The 20,191-nt window shown below is 28.9% G+C and overlaps 1 protein-coding gene and 1 long non-coding RNA gene across 3 annotated transcripts; both read left to right on the top strand.

The window, feature by feature from the left end:
* Positions 1-4,789: 4,789 nt before the first annotated feature.
* Positions 4,790-6,995, top strand: LOC126746972 (uncharacterized). Its single transcript, XR_007664050.1, has 4 exons — positions 4,790-5,337; positions 5,730-5,918; positions 6,311-6,499; positions 6,892-6,995. It is a non-coding gene; the product is annotated as an uncharacterized LOC126746972 (long non-coding RNA).
* A 7,288-nt stretch (positions 6,996-14,283) lies between these two features.
* Positions 14,284-17,603, top strand: LOC126746922 (uncharacterized). 2 transcript variants are annotated; one of them, XM_050455347.1, is made up of 7 exons: positions 14,284-14,447; positions 14,507-14,584; positions 14,680-14,784; positions 14,843-14,884; positions 14,952-14,987; positions 17,349-17,405; positions 17,478-17,603. In XM_050455347.1, the coding sequence occupies exons 1-7, from the start codon at positions 14,321-14,323 to the stop codon at positions 17,543-17,545; spliced, it is 513 nt and encodes a 170-aa protein (XP_050311304.1). In that variant the 5' UTR covers positions 14,284-14,320; the 3' UTR covers positions 17,546-17,603. The 2 variants fall into 2 exon arrangements, with proteins under 2 accessions (XP_050311304.1, XP_050311303.1); XM_050455346.1 differs by having other exon boundaries at positions 14,507-14,614.
* The last annotated feature ends 2,588 nt before the right edge of the window (positions 17,604-20,191 follow it).

Genomic DNA, 20,191 nt, shown 5'->3' with positions numbered 1-20,191 from the left:
CTTATGTTTTTTCTTATGGCAATAAATGCATTTCGAAACCCACGCAATTTTTCCTATTACTTAATTATTTGTACTTAAATTAGGACAATTTAAACATTTATTAGTGATGCGAGGCCTCTGGCTACGCATAAGAGCTTTTTAGTACAATTTTATTGTAAATTTGTACTAATTAATATATTTAGTACAAATCTAATATAAATATGTACTATTTAAAAAATTGTACTAAAAACGCCTTGTGCGTGGCCAGAGGCCTCGCACCACCACGCAATTCTTCTTTTTACTGAATTATTTGTACTTAAATTAGGACAAATTAAAAATTTCTTAGTGATGCGAGGCCTTTGGCCACGCATAAGAGCTTTATAGTACAATTTTATTATAAATTTATACTAATTAATATATTTAGTACAATCCTAATATAAATATGTACTATTTAAAATATTGTACAAAAACGCCTTGTGCGTGGCCAGAGGCCTCGCACCACCACGCAATTCTTCTTATTACTTAATTATTTGTACTTAAATTAGGAATATTTAGACATTTCTTAGTGATGCGAGGCCTTTGGCCACGCATAAGAGCTTTTTTGGACAATTTTTTTATAAATTTACACTATATAATTATATTTAGTACAATCCTAATATAAAAATGTACTATTTAAAATATTGTACTAAAAGCGCCTTGTGCGTGGCCAGAGGCCTCGCACCACCACGCAATTTTTCTTATTACTGAAGTATTTGTATTTAAATTAGGAATATTTAGAAATTTCTTAGTGATGCGAGGCCTCTGGCCACGCATAAGAGCTTTTTTGGACAATTTTTTTATAAATTTATATTAATTATATTTAGTACAATCCTAATATAAATATGTACTATTTAAAAAAATTGTACTAAAAACGCCTTGTGCGTGGCCAGAGGCCTCGCACCACCACGCAAATTTTCTTATTACTGAATTATTGTACTTAAATTAGGAATATTTAGAAATTTCTTAGTGATGCGAGGCCTTTGGCCACGCATAAGAGCTTTTTTGTACAATTTTTTTATAAATTTACACTATATAATTATATTTAGTACAATCCTAATATACATATGTACTATTTAAAAAATTGTACTAAAAACGCTTTGTGCGTGGCCAGAGGCCTCGCACCACCACGCAATTCTTCTTATTACTTAATTTTTTGTACTTAAATTAGGAATATTTAGACATTTCTTAGTGATGCGAGGCCTCTGGCCACGCATAAAACGGTTTTAGTACAATTTTATTATAAATTTAAACTAATTAATATATTTAGTACAATTCTAATATAAATATGTACTATTTAAAATATTGTACTAAAATCACCTTGTGCGTGGCCAGAGGCCTCGCACCACCACGCAATTCTATTTATTACTGAATTATTTGTACTTAAATTAGAAATATTTAGACATTTCTTAGTGATGCGAGGCCTTTGGCCACGCATAAGAGCTTTTTTGTACAATTTTTTTATAAATTTACACTATATAATTATATTTAGTACAATCCTAATATACATATGTACTATTTAAAAAATTGTACTAAAAACGCCTTGTGCGTGGCCAGAGGCCTCGCACCACCACGCAATTCTATTTATTACTGAATTATTTGTACCTAAATTAGAAGTATTTAGACATTTCTTAGTGATGCGAGGCCTCTGGCCACGCATAAAACGGTTTTAGTACAATTTTATTATAAATTTAAACTAATTAATATATTTAGTACAATTCTAATATAAATATGTACTATTTAAAATATTGTACTAAAATCACCTTGTGCGTGGCCAGAGGCCTCGCACCACCACGCAATTCTATTTATTACTGAATTATTTGTACTTAAATTAGAAATATTTAGACATTTCTTAGTGATGCGAGGCCTTTGGCCACGCATAAGAGCTTTTTAGTACAATTTTATTATAAATTTATGCTAGTTTATGTAGTACAATTTTAATATAAATTTGTACTATTTAAAAATTTGTAATACAAACACAATTTCTCCAATTATCTTAATATTTGTACTAAAACTAAGACAAATTAAAAATTTTTTAGTGATGCGAGGCCTCTGGCCACGCATAAGAGCTTTTTAGTACAATTTTGTTATAAATTTATACTAATTATTATATTTAGTACAATCCTAATATAATTATGTACTATTTAAAAAATTGTACTAAAAACGCCTTGTGCGAGGCCAGAGGCCTCGCACCACCACGCAATTTTTCTTTTTACTGAATTATTTGTACTTAAATTAGGAATATTTAGAAATTTCTTAGTGATGCGAGGCCTCTGGCCACGCATAAGAGCTTTTTTGGACAATTTTTTTATAAATTTATATTAATTATATTTAGTACAATCCTAATATAAATATGTACTATTTAAAAAAATTGTACTAAAAACGCCTTGTGCGTGGCCAGAGGCCTCGCACCACCACGCAATTCTATTTATTACTGAATTATTTGTACCTAAATTAGAAGTATTTAGACATTTCTTAGTGATGCGAGGCCTTTGGCCACGCATAAAACGGTTTTAGTACAATTTTTAAAAGATTTCTTGAAGAGCAAAATGTACTGAATATTGAAAGAACTTTGTACCTATTCAAAATTTGTACACCTTGGGCTTGACCCCCATCAAGTGTTCCTCATCATCATATTTGTACTTAAATTAGGACAATTTAGACATTTCTTAGCGACGCATAAGGCGTTTTTAGTACAATTTTTGAAAAAACTCTTTTGAAGAGTAAAATATACAAGATCCCACCTTGTGCGTGGCTATACTTTTCCTCACATCATCATCATGCAATTTTCTTCAATATTTTTACTATTTTTTTGTGAACAGTTTCTGAATATCGACCCGTAGTTCCTAAACTGTGCCTCCTGCCAAAAAAACTGTTCCTACCTTTTTTAATGCGAATTAAATTTCACACCATTTGAGCTTGTTTTCGTTTGTTTATCCCCAGTAGATCCTCAGATATAGCGATTTAAAAGTTCGAAAATTCAACTGTTTTTTTGTACTTTTTCCAAACGTTTATAAATTAATAACGAGTTCAATTTTTATCAAGTGCCACTGCTAGAAACAGTTGTTATGTATGTTACATTAATATCATAAAGTGACCCTGTTTGGCAACTGTTTCTCTCAAGAAGCAGTAAAGTTTCCATATAAGCCATTAACGCTTTGTCCGTCTACCTGATTAATCATCGTTTTCCAAAGAAGAAGAAGAAGAAGAAGAAGAAGAAGAAGGCCTTCACGGCCCGCTTTTTAATTACGCATATAATAAGGCCCATAAAAAGTAAATCAAAATAAACGAATAAATTATGAAATTTTTAATTGCGCGCACAGTAGGCGACCGGCCGTATATCTTCTGTTTTGAATGAATTTTTATGGTGTAGTAGGGCCGAATTTATTATAATCGGAATTCACTTTTTCGCTTCTATACCGCCACGATCCGCTTTTCGACTTTTTAAATTATTTAAATGTGCCCGGAACGGTTTTTTGTTATAAGGGTCTTAGACTGTTGCCTTTTGTTTTTCTTGGGTATAGACGCCGATCCTCGACTGTTTTCTTTTTAATGAAGCGATGAGATAAAAACGTTTAATCAGACACCGTAAATTTTATTTGTTAAATTAGAACTTCATAATAATCCTTATAGATTCAGTAAGATTTCCTTGTTGAGGATCGAATGGATAAAACACCCTGTATTATACAAAAACACACACAAAAAAAAAAAGACGATCGTGTGACATTCTCATGACGTTCATTTGTTACTGCAAACTACCACCACCCGGTGGCAGCTAAAAGGTTCTTCTTAATGGAGTAACCAAAGTGTCACTAATCCCTTAGAAGTTTGACGATAATTTAAATGACAGGGGGTCTCGTTATAAAGAGATTAAACGGGGGATGCCCTCAGGGTCAAAATGCGCCAACTGGTTGTTTAATCCCGAAATTGCGGGTTTTACACTGCAAATTTAGAGGGAAACACATATGCAGTAAAGGGGTATTAAGGATATTTATAGGAAATTTAACGTTCTATAAAAGATGGTTAAAGTACATTTTTTATGGAAGGTTAGTTAACCACGTTTTAGAGAATAAAGACTCGATGTTAAAGTTTTTATATTTTTTTTAAATTTTGATACTTTTAATTAAAAAAAAAAAAAAAATTATTTTTGTATATTTTTTTTAATTTTATTTTTTTTTTAATTATTTTTAACATTTTTTTTTTAATTTAGATATTTTTAATTTTTTTTATTTATTATTTTCAAAATTTTTTTTTCAATTTTGTTTTTTTTTTAATTATTAAAAAAATTTTTTTTTTATTTTTATATATTTTTTTTTATTTTTTTATTATTTAAAAAAATTTTTTTTTTTATTTTTATATAATATTTTTAATTTTGATTTTTCTTTCTACTATCTTACTAATTTTTTTTTTATAATGTTGGTATTTTTAATTTAAAATTTTTTTTTTTCTTTTAATTTTGATATTTTAAATATTTTTGTTTATTATTTTTGAAAAATTTTTTTTTAGTTTTGGTATTTTTAGTTTTTTTTATTTATTTTTTAAAAAGAAAAATTTTTTTTTTTTAATTTTTATATATTTTTTTTAATTTTGATACTTTTAATTAAAAAAAAAAAAATTATTTTTGTATATTTTTTAAATTTTTTATTTAAAAAAAATCTTTTTTTTATTTTTATATAATTTTTTTAATTTTGATTTTTTTTATTTATTATTTAAAAAAAAAAGAATAATTTTTATATATTTTTTTTATTTTTTTTTATGCCTCGACTGCCTTGGCTCAAATAACTTTGCACTGATGAGGCCTAATGATCCGAAACTTTCACAATCAGTAGTCACTATACCAAGCTAGCTCTCCTATAAATTTTGCTGTTCTAGCTTAATTAGCTTTTGAGTTATTTAATCTTAAACTTCAAAAAGTAAAATTAATAAATTATTAAGAAAGTATAGGTGCCTCGACTGCCTTGGCTCAAATAACTTTTTACTGATGAGGCCTAATGATCCGAAACTTTCACAATCAGTAGTCACTATACCAAGCTAGCTCTCCTATAAATTTCGCTGTTCTAGCTTAATTAGCTTTTGAGTTATTTAATCTTAAACTTCAAAAAGTAAAATTAATAAATTATTAAGAAAGTATAGGTGCCTCGACTGCCTTGGCTCAAATAACTTTTTACTGATGAGGCCTAATGATCCGAAACTTTCACAATCAGTAGTCACTATACCAAGCTAGCTCTCCTATAAATTTCGCTGTTCTAGCTTAATTAGCTTTTGAGTTATTTAATCTTAAACTTCAAAAAGTAAAATTAATAAATTATTAAGAAAGTATAGGTGCCCCGACTGCCTTGGCTTAAATAACTTTTTACTGATGAGACCTAATGATCCGAAACTTTCACGAGCAGTAGTCAATATACCAAGCTAGCTTTCCTATAAATTTAGCTATTTTAGCTTAATTATTTCTTGATTTATTCAAGCTTAAACTTTAAAAAGCAAAATTATTAAATTACAGAAAAAAATTAATTCAGAAAGTCTAAGTGCCTCGACTGCCTTGGCTCAAATAACTTTTTACTGATGAGGCCTAATGATCCGAAACTTTCACAATCAGTAGTCACTATACCAAGCTAGCTCTCCTATAAATTTTGCTGTTCTAGCTTAATTAGCTTTTGAGTTATTTAATCTTAAACTTCAAAAAGTAAAATTAATAAATTATTAAGAAAGTATAGGTGCCTCGACTGCCTTGGCTCAAATAACTTTTTACTGATGAGGCCTAATGATCCGAAACTTTCACAATCAGTAGTCACTATACCAAGCTAGCTCTCCTATAAATTTCGCTGTTCTAGCTTAATTAGCTTTTGAGTTATTTAATCTTAAACTTCAAAAAGTAAAATTAATAAATTATTAAGAAAGTATAGGTGCCCCGACTGCCTTGGCTTAAATAACTTTTTACTGATGAGACCTAATGATCCGAAACTTTCACGAGCAGTAGTCAATATACCAAGCTAGCTTTCCTATAAATTTAGCTATTTTAGCTTAATTATTTCTTGATTTATTCAAGCTTAAACTTTAAAAAGCAAAATTATTAAATTACAGAAAAAAATTAATTCAGAAAGTCTAAGTGCCTCGACTGCCTTGGCTCAAATAACTTTTTACTGATGAGGCCTAATGATCCGAAACTTTCACAATCAGTAGTCACTATACCAAGCTAGCTCTCCTATAAATTTTGCTGTTCTAGCTTAATTAGCTTTTGAGTTATTTAATCTTAAACTTCAAAAAGTAAAATTAATAAATTATTAAGAAAGTATAGGTGCCTCGACTGCCTTGGCTCAAATAACTTTTTACTGATGAGGCCTAATGATCCGAAACTTTCACAATCAGTAGTCACTATACCAAGCTAGCTCTCCTATAAATTTCGCTGTTCTAGCTTAATTAGCTTTTGAGTTATTTAATCTTAAACTTCAAAAAGTAAAATTAATAAATTATTAAGAAAGTATAGGTGCCCCGACTGCCTTGGCTTAAATAACTTTTTACTGATGAGACCTAATGATCCGAAACTTTCACGAGCAGTAGTCAATATACCAAGCTAGCTTTCCTATAAATTTAGCTATTTTAGCTTAATTATTTCTTGATTTATTCAAGCTTAAACTTTAAAAAGCAAAATTATTAAATTACAGAAAAAAATTAATTCAGAAAGTCTAAGTGCCTCGACTGCCTTGGCTCAAATAACTTTTTACTGATGAGGCCTAATGATCCGAAACTTTCACAATCAGTAGTCACTATACCAAGCTAGCTCTCCTATAAATTTCGCTGTTCTAGCTTAATTAGCTTTTGAGTTATTTAATCTTAAACTTCAAAAGGTAAAATTAATAAATTATTAAGAAAGTATAGGTGCCTCGACTGCCTTGGCTCAAATAACTTTGCACTGATGAAGCCTAATGATCCGAAACTTTTACAATCAGTAGTCAATATACCAAGCTAGCTCTCCTATAAATTACGCTGTTCTAGCTTAATTAGCTTTTGAGTTATTTAATTTTAAACTTCAAAAGGTAAAATTAATAAATTACAGAAATAAATTAATTCAGAAAGTCTAAGTGCCTCGACTGCCTTGGCTCAAATAACTTTTTACTGATGAGGCCTAATGATCTGAAATTTGTTTTTGTTTTTTTTTTATTATTTTTTTTGTTCACATTTTTATTTTTTTTTTTTTTGATTTTTAATTTTTTTTAAAAATTTTTTCCTTTTATTTATATTGCGTGATAATGCCAGATTTTTGGCCACGCAAAAAATTTTTATACTGCAACTTTTTAAATAGTACAATATAATTTTTTAAATTGTACTAAATGTTAGTACAATTTTTTATTGAATATAAACCTACTAAAAAGCTTTTATGGGTGGCTAAGTGCAAGGTTTCTGCAATAAGTGTTTTTTTAGTACAATTTTTTAAATAATAAAAATCTATTTTAAAATTGTACTAAGTGTAATTAATAGAATCTTATATGAAAGTTGTACTAAAATATTTTAATGCATTTTTGGATCATTAAGAAATTACTGGTGTCCTAATTTTAGTACAATTATAACAATAATAAAGAAAATTGCGTGATAGTACACGCATTTTTAGTACAATTTTGTTTGAAATCCTTGAAGTGCAAAATCTACCGATTGTTAAAAAAACATTGTACTATTTAAAAAATTGTACTAAAAAGCTACGTGCGTATTCGGAAGACAGAGCGTCACAAAAAAATGTTCAAATAACCTTGATTTAAGTACAATTACTCTAATCATAGAGAAAATCAGGTGATGTTGCCACGCACAAAACGTTTTTAGTACAATTTTTAAAATGTATGAAATGTAAGTACTAGAATCTTTATAAAAATTGTACTAAAATACCGTTATAGAAATTTCTAAAACGTCTAAATTTTAGTACAATAATAGCGATCATAGAAAAATATTGTGAGGTTTCAGTACAATTTTAAAATAGCAAAAATTTAAATTTAAATTGTACTAAATGTAACTAATACAATCTTATATGAAAATTGTACTAAAAACCCTGCCTTGGCTCATTAAAAAATTTCTAAATATTCCTAATTTAAATACAAATAATTAAATAATAAACATAATCGCATGGTGGTGAGGGGCCTTTGGCCACGCACAAGGTTTTTTTAGTACAATTTTTCAAATAGTAAAAATTTATATTAAATATAACTAATAATATACTAAATGAAAATTGTACTAGAACACCCTTATGGATAGCCAAACGCCTCGCATCACTAAGGAATTTCTAAAGCGTCCTAATTCCAGTACAATTTTTGTAATAGAGAAAATTGCGTCTACTGTATTTTTTAGTACAATTTTTTACACAGTTTAATTGAACACACTGTACATTTATTTCATTTATGACACCTTTTAAGGGTTATCGCGCATGAGAGCAAACGAAGCATTTTAAGGGTGAAAACCGTTTCATCCCTAAAATTCACGTCGGCGATCTGGGTGGTCTTTCGATTGATTAAAGCGTATTATTCGCACTCGAGTTTGTTTCTTTTACCTTAAAGTTTAATACGAGGGGGTTGTTATTGCGGAAAGAGTCTTAAGGGCGGTTAAGTTGCCCAGGTGCGATGTGGTCACGTGGGGGTGCCTCCTAATCCTCCCTCAACTTCACTGGCCAAGGGGGTGTTAAAATCCGTATGGTTGATTTAAGGAGTGTTTAAAGAAAAAAAAAACATCATCAGCATCATCGACAAAAGAATAACGTGTTTACGAGGGTCTCGAAGGAAAAGTGGCAATTTTTGGTCATTGAGGTCTTCGATTGTCTTTTTTTTTTGATGTGGGATTTTTCGTTTGTTTTCTGACGGCGGTCGGTTACGATGGTCGTCGACTAATTAAAAAGGTCCCTCTGCCCCACGGAATTAGTATATACCTGACCAGAAAACAAGAATTTTTATCTGAAACGGCTAATTCCGAACACCTTTTGTCTATTTAGGATATAAAAAGGAACGTTACGTGGCGCGGTACCACCCGCAACCGACTCACTTTCCTCCTTATCTGATCTCACAGTAAACATAAATTTTCGGTTTTATCCTCTCTCTCTCTCTTTATTTTTTGTCATTTGTTTTTCGTGCATTTTAAATAAAAATATGACTTCATCATCACTTGAACCGAGAGGCAATAATTAATTAGTCCGGTACAAGGTTGTATACGGGAGCTTAGAAGTTAGTCATTTGTTTTCGATTGTTTTTAATATATAAATCCGGACTATAAATTATGTGAATTGCCCTGTAAAGTCGTGATTTTAAAGTGACTAATATAAACAATAATTGTGGTTTTATTGCAGTCATTTATTAAAAATAGCCGAAGACTGGTCGGTTGTATCGTTAAGAGGGTTTAACACGTTTTTTGGATTTCATTTGTTGTAATTTCACTTGTTTTTTAGATAACTAAATAAATTATTAATTTCTTTCATGCCAATCCTTAGAGACACTTACACGTCAGTCCTATTTAAATATAAAATAAAGGAGTTGCAATTGTACAATTTTTCCAATAGTACTAAGTTGTATTTTTAACATTTTATACAATTTGTCACACAATTTGATATTAATATTGTACTAAAAAAAAGGACTTTAGTACAAACTTTTCAGTAGTTCAAAATTCTATCATTCTTGTTTTGTACTCATTGACCGCCTGTTTTAAGTTAAAATTGTACTAAAAAGGTTTTATGGAAGGTATTTAGGAAGTCTCTGACTATATTAGTACAATTTTTCAACATGTACAGCATTTTTTACTATTTTAACATTAATTGTACTAAAATCGGCTGGTGCGTGGCACTCGGTCTCCTCCACCACGCAATTTTCTCCTTTTATTTAATTAATTAGTAATTATTTAATAATTTTTTCATCTTGTATAATAAGTAGTTCGAAACTAATTGTACTTAAATTCGGACAATTTAAAACAATTTTTAGTGATCGAATGCCTAAGAGATTTTAAGTACAATTTTTTAATCCTCGAAGTGTACAATTTACAGAATAATAAAGGAACATTGTACTATTTAAAAATATAAACTAAAAACGTATTGTGTCATGAAATTATCCTCGTTATCATATTTGTACTTAAATTAAGACAATTTAAAAAATTCTTAGTGATGCGAGGCCTCTGGCCACGCATAAGGATTTTTTAGTTCAATTTTAACAATAAATTGTGTAGTTGTTTCATTAAGTACAATTAAAAATTAATTTGTACTATTTTAAAAATAATACTTGTGCGTGGCCGGAGGCCTCGCACCATCACGTAATTTTTCTTTATTATTGCAAAAATTGTACTTAAGCGTTGTAAATTTGTACTAATAACCTGTACGAAGACCATCTTGTGCACCATGGATTTTTTTCTTTTATCGCAATAATTGTACTTAAATTAAAACAGTTTGTAATTTTCATAGTGATTTAAGGCTTCTGAACAAGCAAAAGAGTTTTTTGGTACAATTAAAAAATAATTGTACTAATTTTATTAAATTAAATCAAAATGTTAAATTGTACTAAAAACAACTTGTACGAAGCTAGAAGTCTCGAGAAATTGCTTTTAAGGATTTTTTAGTACAATTTTAATAAAAAATTGTACTATGTGAAACATCTGTCCACGCATAAGCGCTTTTTAGAATAGTTTATACAAAAATGTGTACTAGTTTCATTTTGTACTAATTAAAAAATTGTACTAAAAAAAATTGTGTATGAGCAGAGACCTTGCATTGCCACGCAATTTTCTTAAATATTACAAAAATTGTTCTTAAATTAGGTGGGTTTAGAAATTTCTTGGTAATGCAATTTAATATAAATTGTACTATTTAAAAATTGTACTAATATCACTTTGTCCGTGGTCACAATAATTGTATTTCAATTAAGACACCTTAGAAAGATCTTAACGATGCGAAGCCTTTGGCCACGCATAAAAACTCTTTAGTACAATATAAATAACTGATTGTACTAGATTCATTAGTTGCCTATAATTTAGGTACTAATTTTTAATTTGTGCGTGACCGGAGGCTTTGTAGGTACCAACACGCAATTTCCTATATTGTGCAATAATTGTACTTACATTAAGTTATCTAAAACATATCTTGGTGATGCGAGGAAATTGTACTAGATTGAGTAAGTACAATTAAAATAATATTAGGTACTATTTTAAAAATTGTACTAAAAATATTTTATGCGTGCCAAGAGGCCTCGCAATAGTACGCAATTTTTCTCAATATATTAATATTTGTACTTAAATTAGGACAATTTTAAAATTTCTTAGTGATGCGAGGCCTCTGGCCGCGTATAACACGTTTTTAGTACAATTTTTGAAACAACTCTCGAAGAATAAAATGTACAAAATATTTGAAAGAGGTTTGTACTATTTAAAAATATGTACTAAAAACAACTTGTGCGTGGCCATAGGCCTCGCTCACATGCACCATTTTCTTAATTATTATAACAACTTGTATTTTCTATTGTACAAACATTTGTACTAAAAATTCTATACCTTGTGCATGGCCACATACCTTGTATCAGAATTTACATATAAAATGAGAGAGTTGCAATTGTACAATTAATCCAATATTACACAGTTAGTTCTATTATTATTATTTTGTACAATTTCTCGCTTAGCTTTATATTAATATTGTACTAAAAAAACTTTGTCCATCGTGAAAGTATGCGCAAGAAAGAAGACCGCACATTTTTTAGTACATTTTTTTTGTAAAACCCTTGCGTAGTGCAAAATGTACAAAATATTAAAGGAAAATTGTACTACTTAAAGATTTGTAATAAAAACACTTTGTGCAGGGCCAGAGGCCTCGCAACACTAAGAAATTTTCAAATTGTCCTATTTTAAGTACAAATCTTATAATGATGATAAAAATCCTGTACTACGCACGAGGTGTTATTAGTACAAATTTACAACCCTTACGCGTCCTAATTTAAGTACAACTTTTGCAATACTAAAAAGAAATTACGTGACGCTGCCCAAGTTGTTTGTTGTACTATTTTTAAAATTGTACAAATTATTTTTTTATTGTACTTAATAAAACAAGTACAATCCTTATGCGTGGCCAGATTTTAAAATTGTCCTAACTTAAGTACAAATATTAAATTATTGAGAAAAATTGCGTACTATTATAAAGCCTCTTGGCACGCATAAAATATTTTTAGTACAATTTTTAAAATAGTACTTAATATTATTTTAATTGTACTTACTCAATCTAGTACAATTACCTCGCATCACCAAGATGTTTTAGATATCTTAATGTAAGTACAATTAATGCGCAATGCCCACCTAATTTAAGTACAATTTTTGTAATATTGGAAAAAATTGCGTTGGAATGTATAAGCTCTCTGTTTATGCATAAATTGTTTTTAGTACAATTTTTTAATTAGTACAAATTTTTAAATCAATTCTTCTGAAAAGACCTTATGCGTGGCCAGACGTTTCACATCATTAAGAAATGTACAACAGGTTTGATTAGTACAATTTTTTAAATAGTATAAATTAGTATTTCAATTGTACTAAAAAACCCTTAAGTGAAACCAAAAGCTATCACTAAGAAATTTCTAAAGTATTTTGATTTTAGTACAATTATTGCTATTAGAGTTATTATTGATAATAAAGAAAACTGCGTGGTGGTACGAGGCTTCTGGCCACGCACAAAACGTTTTTACCATAATTTTTTAAATAGTACAATTTTTTATTAAAATTGTACTAAAAAATCCCTAAAAGCAATTTTTCGAGACTTCTAGCCTCGTACAAGTTGTTTTTAGTACAATTTAACATTTTAATTTAATTTAATAAAATTAGTACAATTATTTTTTAATTGTACTAAAAAACTCTTATGCCTGGTCAGAAGCCTTGAATCACTATGAAGATCATAAACTGTTTTAATTTAAGTACAATTATTGCGATAAAAGAAAAAATTCGATGGTGCACAAGGCGGTTTTCGTACAGCTTATTAGTACAAATTTACAACCCTTACGCGTCCTAATTTAAGTACAACTTTTGCAATAATAAAGAAAATTACGTGATGGTGCGAGGCCTCTGGCCACGCACAAGTTGTTTTTTGTACTATTTTTAAAATAGTACAAATTAATATTTTAATTGTACTTAATAAATCAAGTACAATTTTTTGTTAAATTTGAACTAAAAAATCCTTATGCGTGGCCAGAGGCCTCGCATCACTAAGAAATTTTAAAATTGTCCTAATTCAAGTACAAATATTAAATTATTGAGAAAAATTGCGTACTATTACAAAGCCTCTTGGCACGCATAAAATATTTTTAGTACAATTTTTAAAATAGTACTAATTATTATTTTAATTGTACTTACTCAATCTAGTACAATTTCCTCGCATCACCAAGAAATGTTTTAGATATCCTAATGTAAGTACAATTATTGCGCAATGCCCACCTAATTTAAGTACAATTTTTGTAATATTGGAAAAAATTGCATTGGAATGTATAAGCTCTCTGGTTATGCATAAATTGTTTTTAGTACAATTTTTTACAACTAGTACAAATTTTTATGTAAATTCTTCTGATGCGTGGCTAGACGATTCATATTATTAAGAAATTTGAAATATGTTAAGTACAAATATTATGATAATAAGAAAAATTAGTACAATTTTTAAATAGTATAAATTAGTATTTAAATTGTACTAAAAAACCCTTATGTGAGACCTACTAAGTATTTTGATTTAAGTACAATTATTACCATTATAATTATTATTGATAATAAAGAAAAGCGCGTGGTGGTACGAGCCCTCTGGCCACGCACAAAACGTTTTTAGCATAATTTTTTAATAAGTACAATTTTTTTTTAATTGTACAATTATTGCGATAAAACAAAAAAAATGCATGATGCACAAGGTGGTTTTTGTACAAATTTATATTACAATTGTACTAAAAAGCCTTTATAGGCGTGGCTCGATGCCTTGAATTATTAAAAAATTTCTATTGTACTAAATTAAGTACAATTTTTGCAATAAACGAGAAAGTTGCGCCTGTCATTCAGCGTGAACGTGAGATGTATCAAGGAAAACAAATGATCTCCCAAAAGTCCCATTAAAACTTTCAATTGTTTCACCTTCAAATGGTACCACCACCTTACGACCGAACAGGTTCCGTGTTATACCCTCTTAAACAAAAAAATCTTCTTTGGTACCACGCTACTTCCGATGACACAAACTCTATAAATAAATCTGAGTGAGGAAGATGTTCTTTTGTTTTTTTGTTCTTTTGTTTTTATAGGAAGTATAAAAGCGTGCATACCCGTGGAAACTAATAACAAAAGAGTAGCAACGATGATGGTCGCGAGAACGGGATGGTTCGACGAGCTTATCGTGATTTTAATTGTGATTTTCTTAAATGGTGCGCGGAGTGTACCCCAGCCTTGTCCTCAGTTTTTACCGGTGACGGTGGTACAGTCGGGTACAAATTTTGTTTTTTTTTTTTATTTTATTTTTTTTTGAGTTTTTCAAAATTTATAGAGCAACCCTCGAATATTGTCAATTTGAGGACACAATTGAAGGTGCAGGATGGGGTTAAGGAGGAGCCCGATAGCCATGGTAACTACTTTGTGGTGTCACTTGGTGATGGTAAATAGTCATTTGTTTTTTTTTTTCAATATGAATTTTGCCTTCTTTTGTTTAATTTGAATTAGATTTACCCGATGCTGCTGATCCGGGTAGGCTTCCTATAAATACCCGTAGCGACCCATTTCTTCCGGGGATGCATGAGGTATCGTCTGCTAAGCCCGGAATAAAGGGTAAAATTGATATTTTTCAATTGTTTTTTTTGTTGTTTATTTATTTTTTTTTATTTAGGACTGACTACTACAAAAAAGCGTAGAAGGGCGAGGCCTAAAGGTAATAAAAACATTTTTATTTAATAAGGAAATAAATAATTGAATATTAATATTTAATTTTATTTTAGAGGCCAAGAAGTTGATCCTGAGCCAGAACTCGTTATGTAAGTAAACATTTGGAAAAATATTAAATAAAGACAAAAGTAGAAAAAAATATATAAAAATTAAAAAAAAAAAAATTAATAAAAAAAAATAAAAATATGAAAATTAAAAAATTTTTTTAAAATAATAAAAAAAAATCAAAAATATACAAATTAAAAAAAATATATAAAAATTAACAAAAAAATTTTTTTTTAAATAATAAATAAAAAAAATCAAAAATATTAAAATAAAAAAAAATATATTAAAATTTAAAAAAATTTTTAAAATAATAAAAAAAAATCAAAAATATACAAATTAAAAAAAATATATAAAAATTAACAAAAAAATTTTTTTAAAAATAATAAATAAAAAAAATCTAAAATATTAAAATTAAAAAAATTTTTTTTTTAAATAATAAAAAAAAATAAAAAATATCAACATTAAAAGAAAAATATATAAAAATTAAGTAGCTAACAAAAAATTTAAAAAATAGGAAAATAATAAAAAAAATACAATTTTCAAGCTTAAACTTTAAAAAGCAAAATTATTATTAAATTACAGAAAAAAATTAATTCAGAAAGTCTAAGTGCCTCGACTGCCTTGGCTCAAATAACTTTGCACTGATGGGGCCTAATGATCCGAAACTTTCACAATCAGTAGTCAATATACCAAGCTAGTTCTCCCATAAATTTTGCTTTTCTAGCTTAATTAGCTTTTGAGTTATTTAATCTTAAACTTCAAAAAGTAAAATTAATAAATTATTAAGACAATATAGGTGCCTCGACTGCCTTGGCTCAAATAACTTTGCACTGATGAGGCCTAATAATTCGAAACTTTCACAGTCAATAGTCAATATACGAAGCTAGCTCTCGTATAAATTTCGCTTTTCTAGCTTAATTAGCTTTTGAGTTATTTAATCTTAAACTTCACAAAGTAAAATTAATGAATTATTAAGAAAGTATAGGTGCCTCGACTGCCTTGGATCAAATAACTTTGCACTGATGGGGCCTAATGATCCGAAACTTTCACAATCAGTAGTCAATATACCAAGCTAGTTCTCCCATAAATTTTGCTTTTCTAGCTTAATTAGCTTTTGAGTTATTTAATCTTAAACTTCAAAAAGTAAAATTAATAAATTATTAAGACAATATAGGTGCCTCGACTGCCTTGGCTCAAATAACTTTGCACTGATGAGGCCTAATGATTTAAAACTTTCAAAATCAGTAGTCAATATACCAAGCTAGTTCTCCCATAAATTTTGCTTTTCTAGCTTAATTAGCTTTTGAGTTATTTAATCTTAAACTTTAAAAAGTAAAATTAATAAATTATTAAGACAGTATAGGTGCCTCGACTGCCTTGGCTTAAATAACTTTGCACTGATGAGGCCTAATGATCCAAAACTTTCACAATCAGTAGTCAATATACCAAGCTAGCTCTCCTATAAATTTCGCTGTTCTAGCTTAATTAGCTTTTGAGTTATTTAATCTTAAACTTTAAAAAGTAAAATTAATAAATTATTAAGACAGTATAGGTGCCTCGACTGCCTTGGCTCAAATAACTTTTTACTGATAAGGCCGAATGATCCAAAACTTTTACAGTCAATAGTCAATATACCAAGCTAGCTCTCCTATAAATTTCGCTGTTCTAGCTTAATTAGCTTCTGAGTTATTTAATCTTAAACTTCAAAAAGTAAAATTAATAAATTATTAAGAAAGTATAGGTGCCTCGACTGCCTTGGCGCAAATAACTTTGCACTGATGAAGCCTAATGATTCGAAACTTTCACAATCAGTAGTCAATATACCAAGCTAGCTCTCCTATAAATTTCGCTGTTCTAGCTTAATTAGCTTTTGAGTTATTTAATCTTAAACTTCAAAAGGTAAAATTTAATTAAGTTTTAGTAGTATAATTTAATTTAAATAGTACAATTTAAAAAATTAAATTGTACTATTTAAAAAATTGTACTATAAAAATTTTTTGCGTGGCCATAGATCTAGCATTGTCACGCAATATAAATAAAAGAAAAAAATTGAAAAATGACTAAATTTTAAAAAATAATAATAATAAAAAACTGAATAAAACAAAAGAAAAACAAAAATGAAAATTACATTAAAAATAAGACCCAAATAAAAAAAAATTAAAAATTTAATATTGAAACAAAAATAAAAAGAAAAAAATTAAATAAATAAAATTTTATGGAAAAAAATAAATTATTAAAAATAAAAAAAAAACAAAAAAAAATAAAATTTCATAAAAATGAAAAAAAAAAAAAAAAAACATTTTTTAAAAATTAGCGAATAAAAAGAAAAAAATAAAATAAAAAATAAAATAAAAATTAAATACAAAAAAACCAAAGAAAATTAAAACATAAAAACCTGATTTCAGGGTCCCTAAGGTCAATTAACGATCACCCGGCCGAGGAAGTCCTTATGACCGACAAAGGTACCTACCAATCAACTAAAGTCAAAACCGAATTCACTTGTTCACTGAATACCGTCTTTTGTTTTTTTTTAGCCTCAGCCGCGAGGGACCTTAAGGACAGCACCGAGAGCTCTATCGTAGCGGTTAAAACGCTCAATTAATTAATTATAATTAATTAATTAATTAAAATAAAAAATTAAAATTTTAATTAGGAAAAAATGACGTGGGCCTCCTCGGATAAAAAAAAAATAAACAAAACACTATAACATAATGAGAATTATACGGTCCCGACGAATATACATAATTTCAATAAAATTTGAATAAAATGGCAGGTTTCGAGGTGATTCCTGCTACTATAGTGGCCATTTTAGTGAATTTATTAGACCCAAATGGGTCGGTTATTATAATATTCGGGTTGTCTTTTGTTTTTTTTTTTGTTAGGGGAGTGGTACCACTTAAGAGATTTTTTTAATAACATAAACAAACGAATACCTACCTATACATACGTCATGTAAGAAGCAACAGTAAGCCTATACCAAAAGAACCATGGTTGTGCATTTTAAAAATTGTACTAAAAACACCTTGTGCGTGGCCAGGCCACCACGCATTTTTCTCTACTATCACAATAATTGTACTTTTTAATAATTGTAATTGAAGGTGCTTTTAGTACATTGTTCCTTTAATAAGTTTGTCAAGGATTCACTTTTAAGACTGTACTAGACAAGGTTCATGCGTGGAAAGAGGTAACACTAAGAAATGTCAAAAATGTCACAATTTAAGGAATATAATATAATATGTGATCATATGAGAAAGTGAGTGGTGGTGAGAGGCCTCTGGCCACGCATAAGGTGTTTTTAGTACAATTTTTAATACGGTACAAATTTATATTTAAATAATACTAAATGAAACTAGTACAATTTATTACAAGTTTATAGTACAAATTAACAGGTTTACTGCGTGGCAAACGTCTCATAAGTATTAAAGGAATATTGTACTATTTCAAAAATTGTACTGAAAACTCCTTATGCGTGGCCAGAGGCCTCGCATCACCAAGAAATATCTAAAATATATCGATTCACATTCAAGGTCTCTGGCAACGCACAAAGTATTTTTAGTACAATCTTTAAATAATATAAAGTTTTTTCGGTATTTTGTACAATTAATTATTTTCTTTTAAAATTGTACTAAACAGGTTTTATGCATGAATTGGTACTAAAAAATATTGAATTTTGGACTATTTAAAAAATTGTACTAAACATTCCTTATGAGGCCTCGCATCACTAAGGAATTTTTACAGTGGCTTTATTTTAGTACAATTATTGTCATAATAGTGAAAAATATATTGTCGGGCCACATAAATAGTGTTTTTTAGTACAATTCTTTGTTTGTATAAACTTATTTTAAATTGTACTAAATGGAAATAGTACAATTTTTTTGCGAGTGATTTTTACTACAGTTGTTTTATAAAATTGTACTAATATTATTTATTTTAGAAATTGTACTAAAAACACCTTGTGCGTGGCCAGAGGCCTCGCACCACCACGCATTTTTTCCCTATTATCACAATAATTGTACATAAATTAAGACACTTTAGAAATGTCCTTTGATGCGAGGCTTCTGACGCACAAAATATTTTTAGTACAATTTAGTACAAATTTGTACTAGTTTCATTTAGTACAGTTTAAAAATAAGTTTGTATTAAAAACACTCTTTGCGTGGCCAGAGGCTTCGAACCACCATGCATTTTAAATTGTACTAAATGAAAATAGTACAATTTTTTTGCGAGTGATGTTTTCTACAATTGTTTTATAAAATTGTAGTAATATTATCTATTTTAAAAATTGTACTAAAAACACCTTGTGCGTGGCCAGAGGCCTCGCACCACCACGCATTTTTCCCTATTATGACAATAATTGTACTAAAATTAAGCCGCATTAAAAATTCTTTAGTGATGCGAAAATTGTACTAGTTTCATTTAGTATAATTTAAATATAAATTTGTACCGTTTTAAAAATTGTACTAAAAACACCTTGTGCGTCACCAGAGGCCTCGCACCACCACGCATTTTTCCCTATTATGACAATAATTGTACTAAAATTAAGCCGCATTAAAAGTTCCTTAGTGATGCGAAAATTGTACTAGTTTCATTTAGTATAACTTAAATATAAATTTGTACTGTTTTGAAAATTGTACTAAAAACACCTTGTGCGTGGCCAGAGGCCTCGCACCACCACGCAATTTTCCCTATTATGACAATAATTGTACTAAAATTAAGCCGCATTAAAGATTCCTTAGCGATGCGAAAATTGTACTAGTTTCATTTAGTATCATTTAAATATAAATTTGTACCGTTTTAAAAATTGTACTAAAAACACCTTGTGCGTGGCCAGAGGCCTCGCACCACCACGCATTTTTCCCTATTATCACAATAATTGTACATAAATTAAGACACTTTAGAAATTTCTTAGTGATGCGAGACTTTTGGCCACGCATAATTTTTATACGAAATTGTACTAGTTCCATTTACTTCGAATTAAGTCACCTTGTATGTTGCCAGAGGCTTTCTACCATAACACAATTATTCTTATCGTAGTATTTGTACATAAATTAGTACAATTGAAATTTTTTACGCGTAAAGTTCATTTAGTACAATTTTAATATAAATTTGGACTAGTTAAAAAATTGTACTCAAACGTTTTGTGCGTGGCCAGAGGGGTGCATCGCACCACTCCACATTTTCCCTTTTATCACAATAATTGTACTCAAATTAGGACATTTTTTAATTTCTTACTGTCGCTGATGATAGG

The sequence above is a fragment of the Anthonomus grandis genome, chromosome 18 (genome assembly GCF_022605725.1).
Source record: "Anthonomus grandis grandis chromosome 18, icAntGran1.3, whole genome shotgun sequence".
In the NCBI taxonomy this organism is placed as follows: Eukaryota; Metazoa; Arthropoda; class Insecta; order Coleoptera; family Curculionidae; genus Anthonomus; species Anthonomus grandis.
The sequence above is the reverse complement of the archived record's forward strand: the minus strand, read 5'-3'. Positions and strand labels throughout refer to the sequence as shown.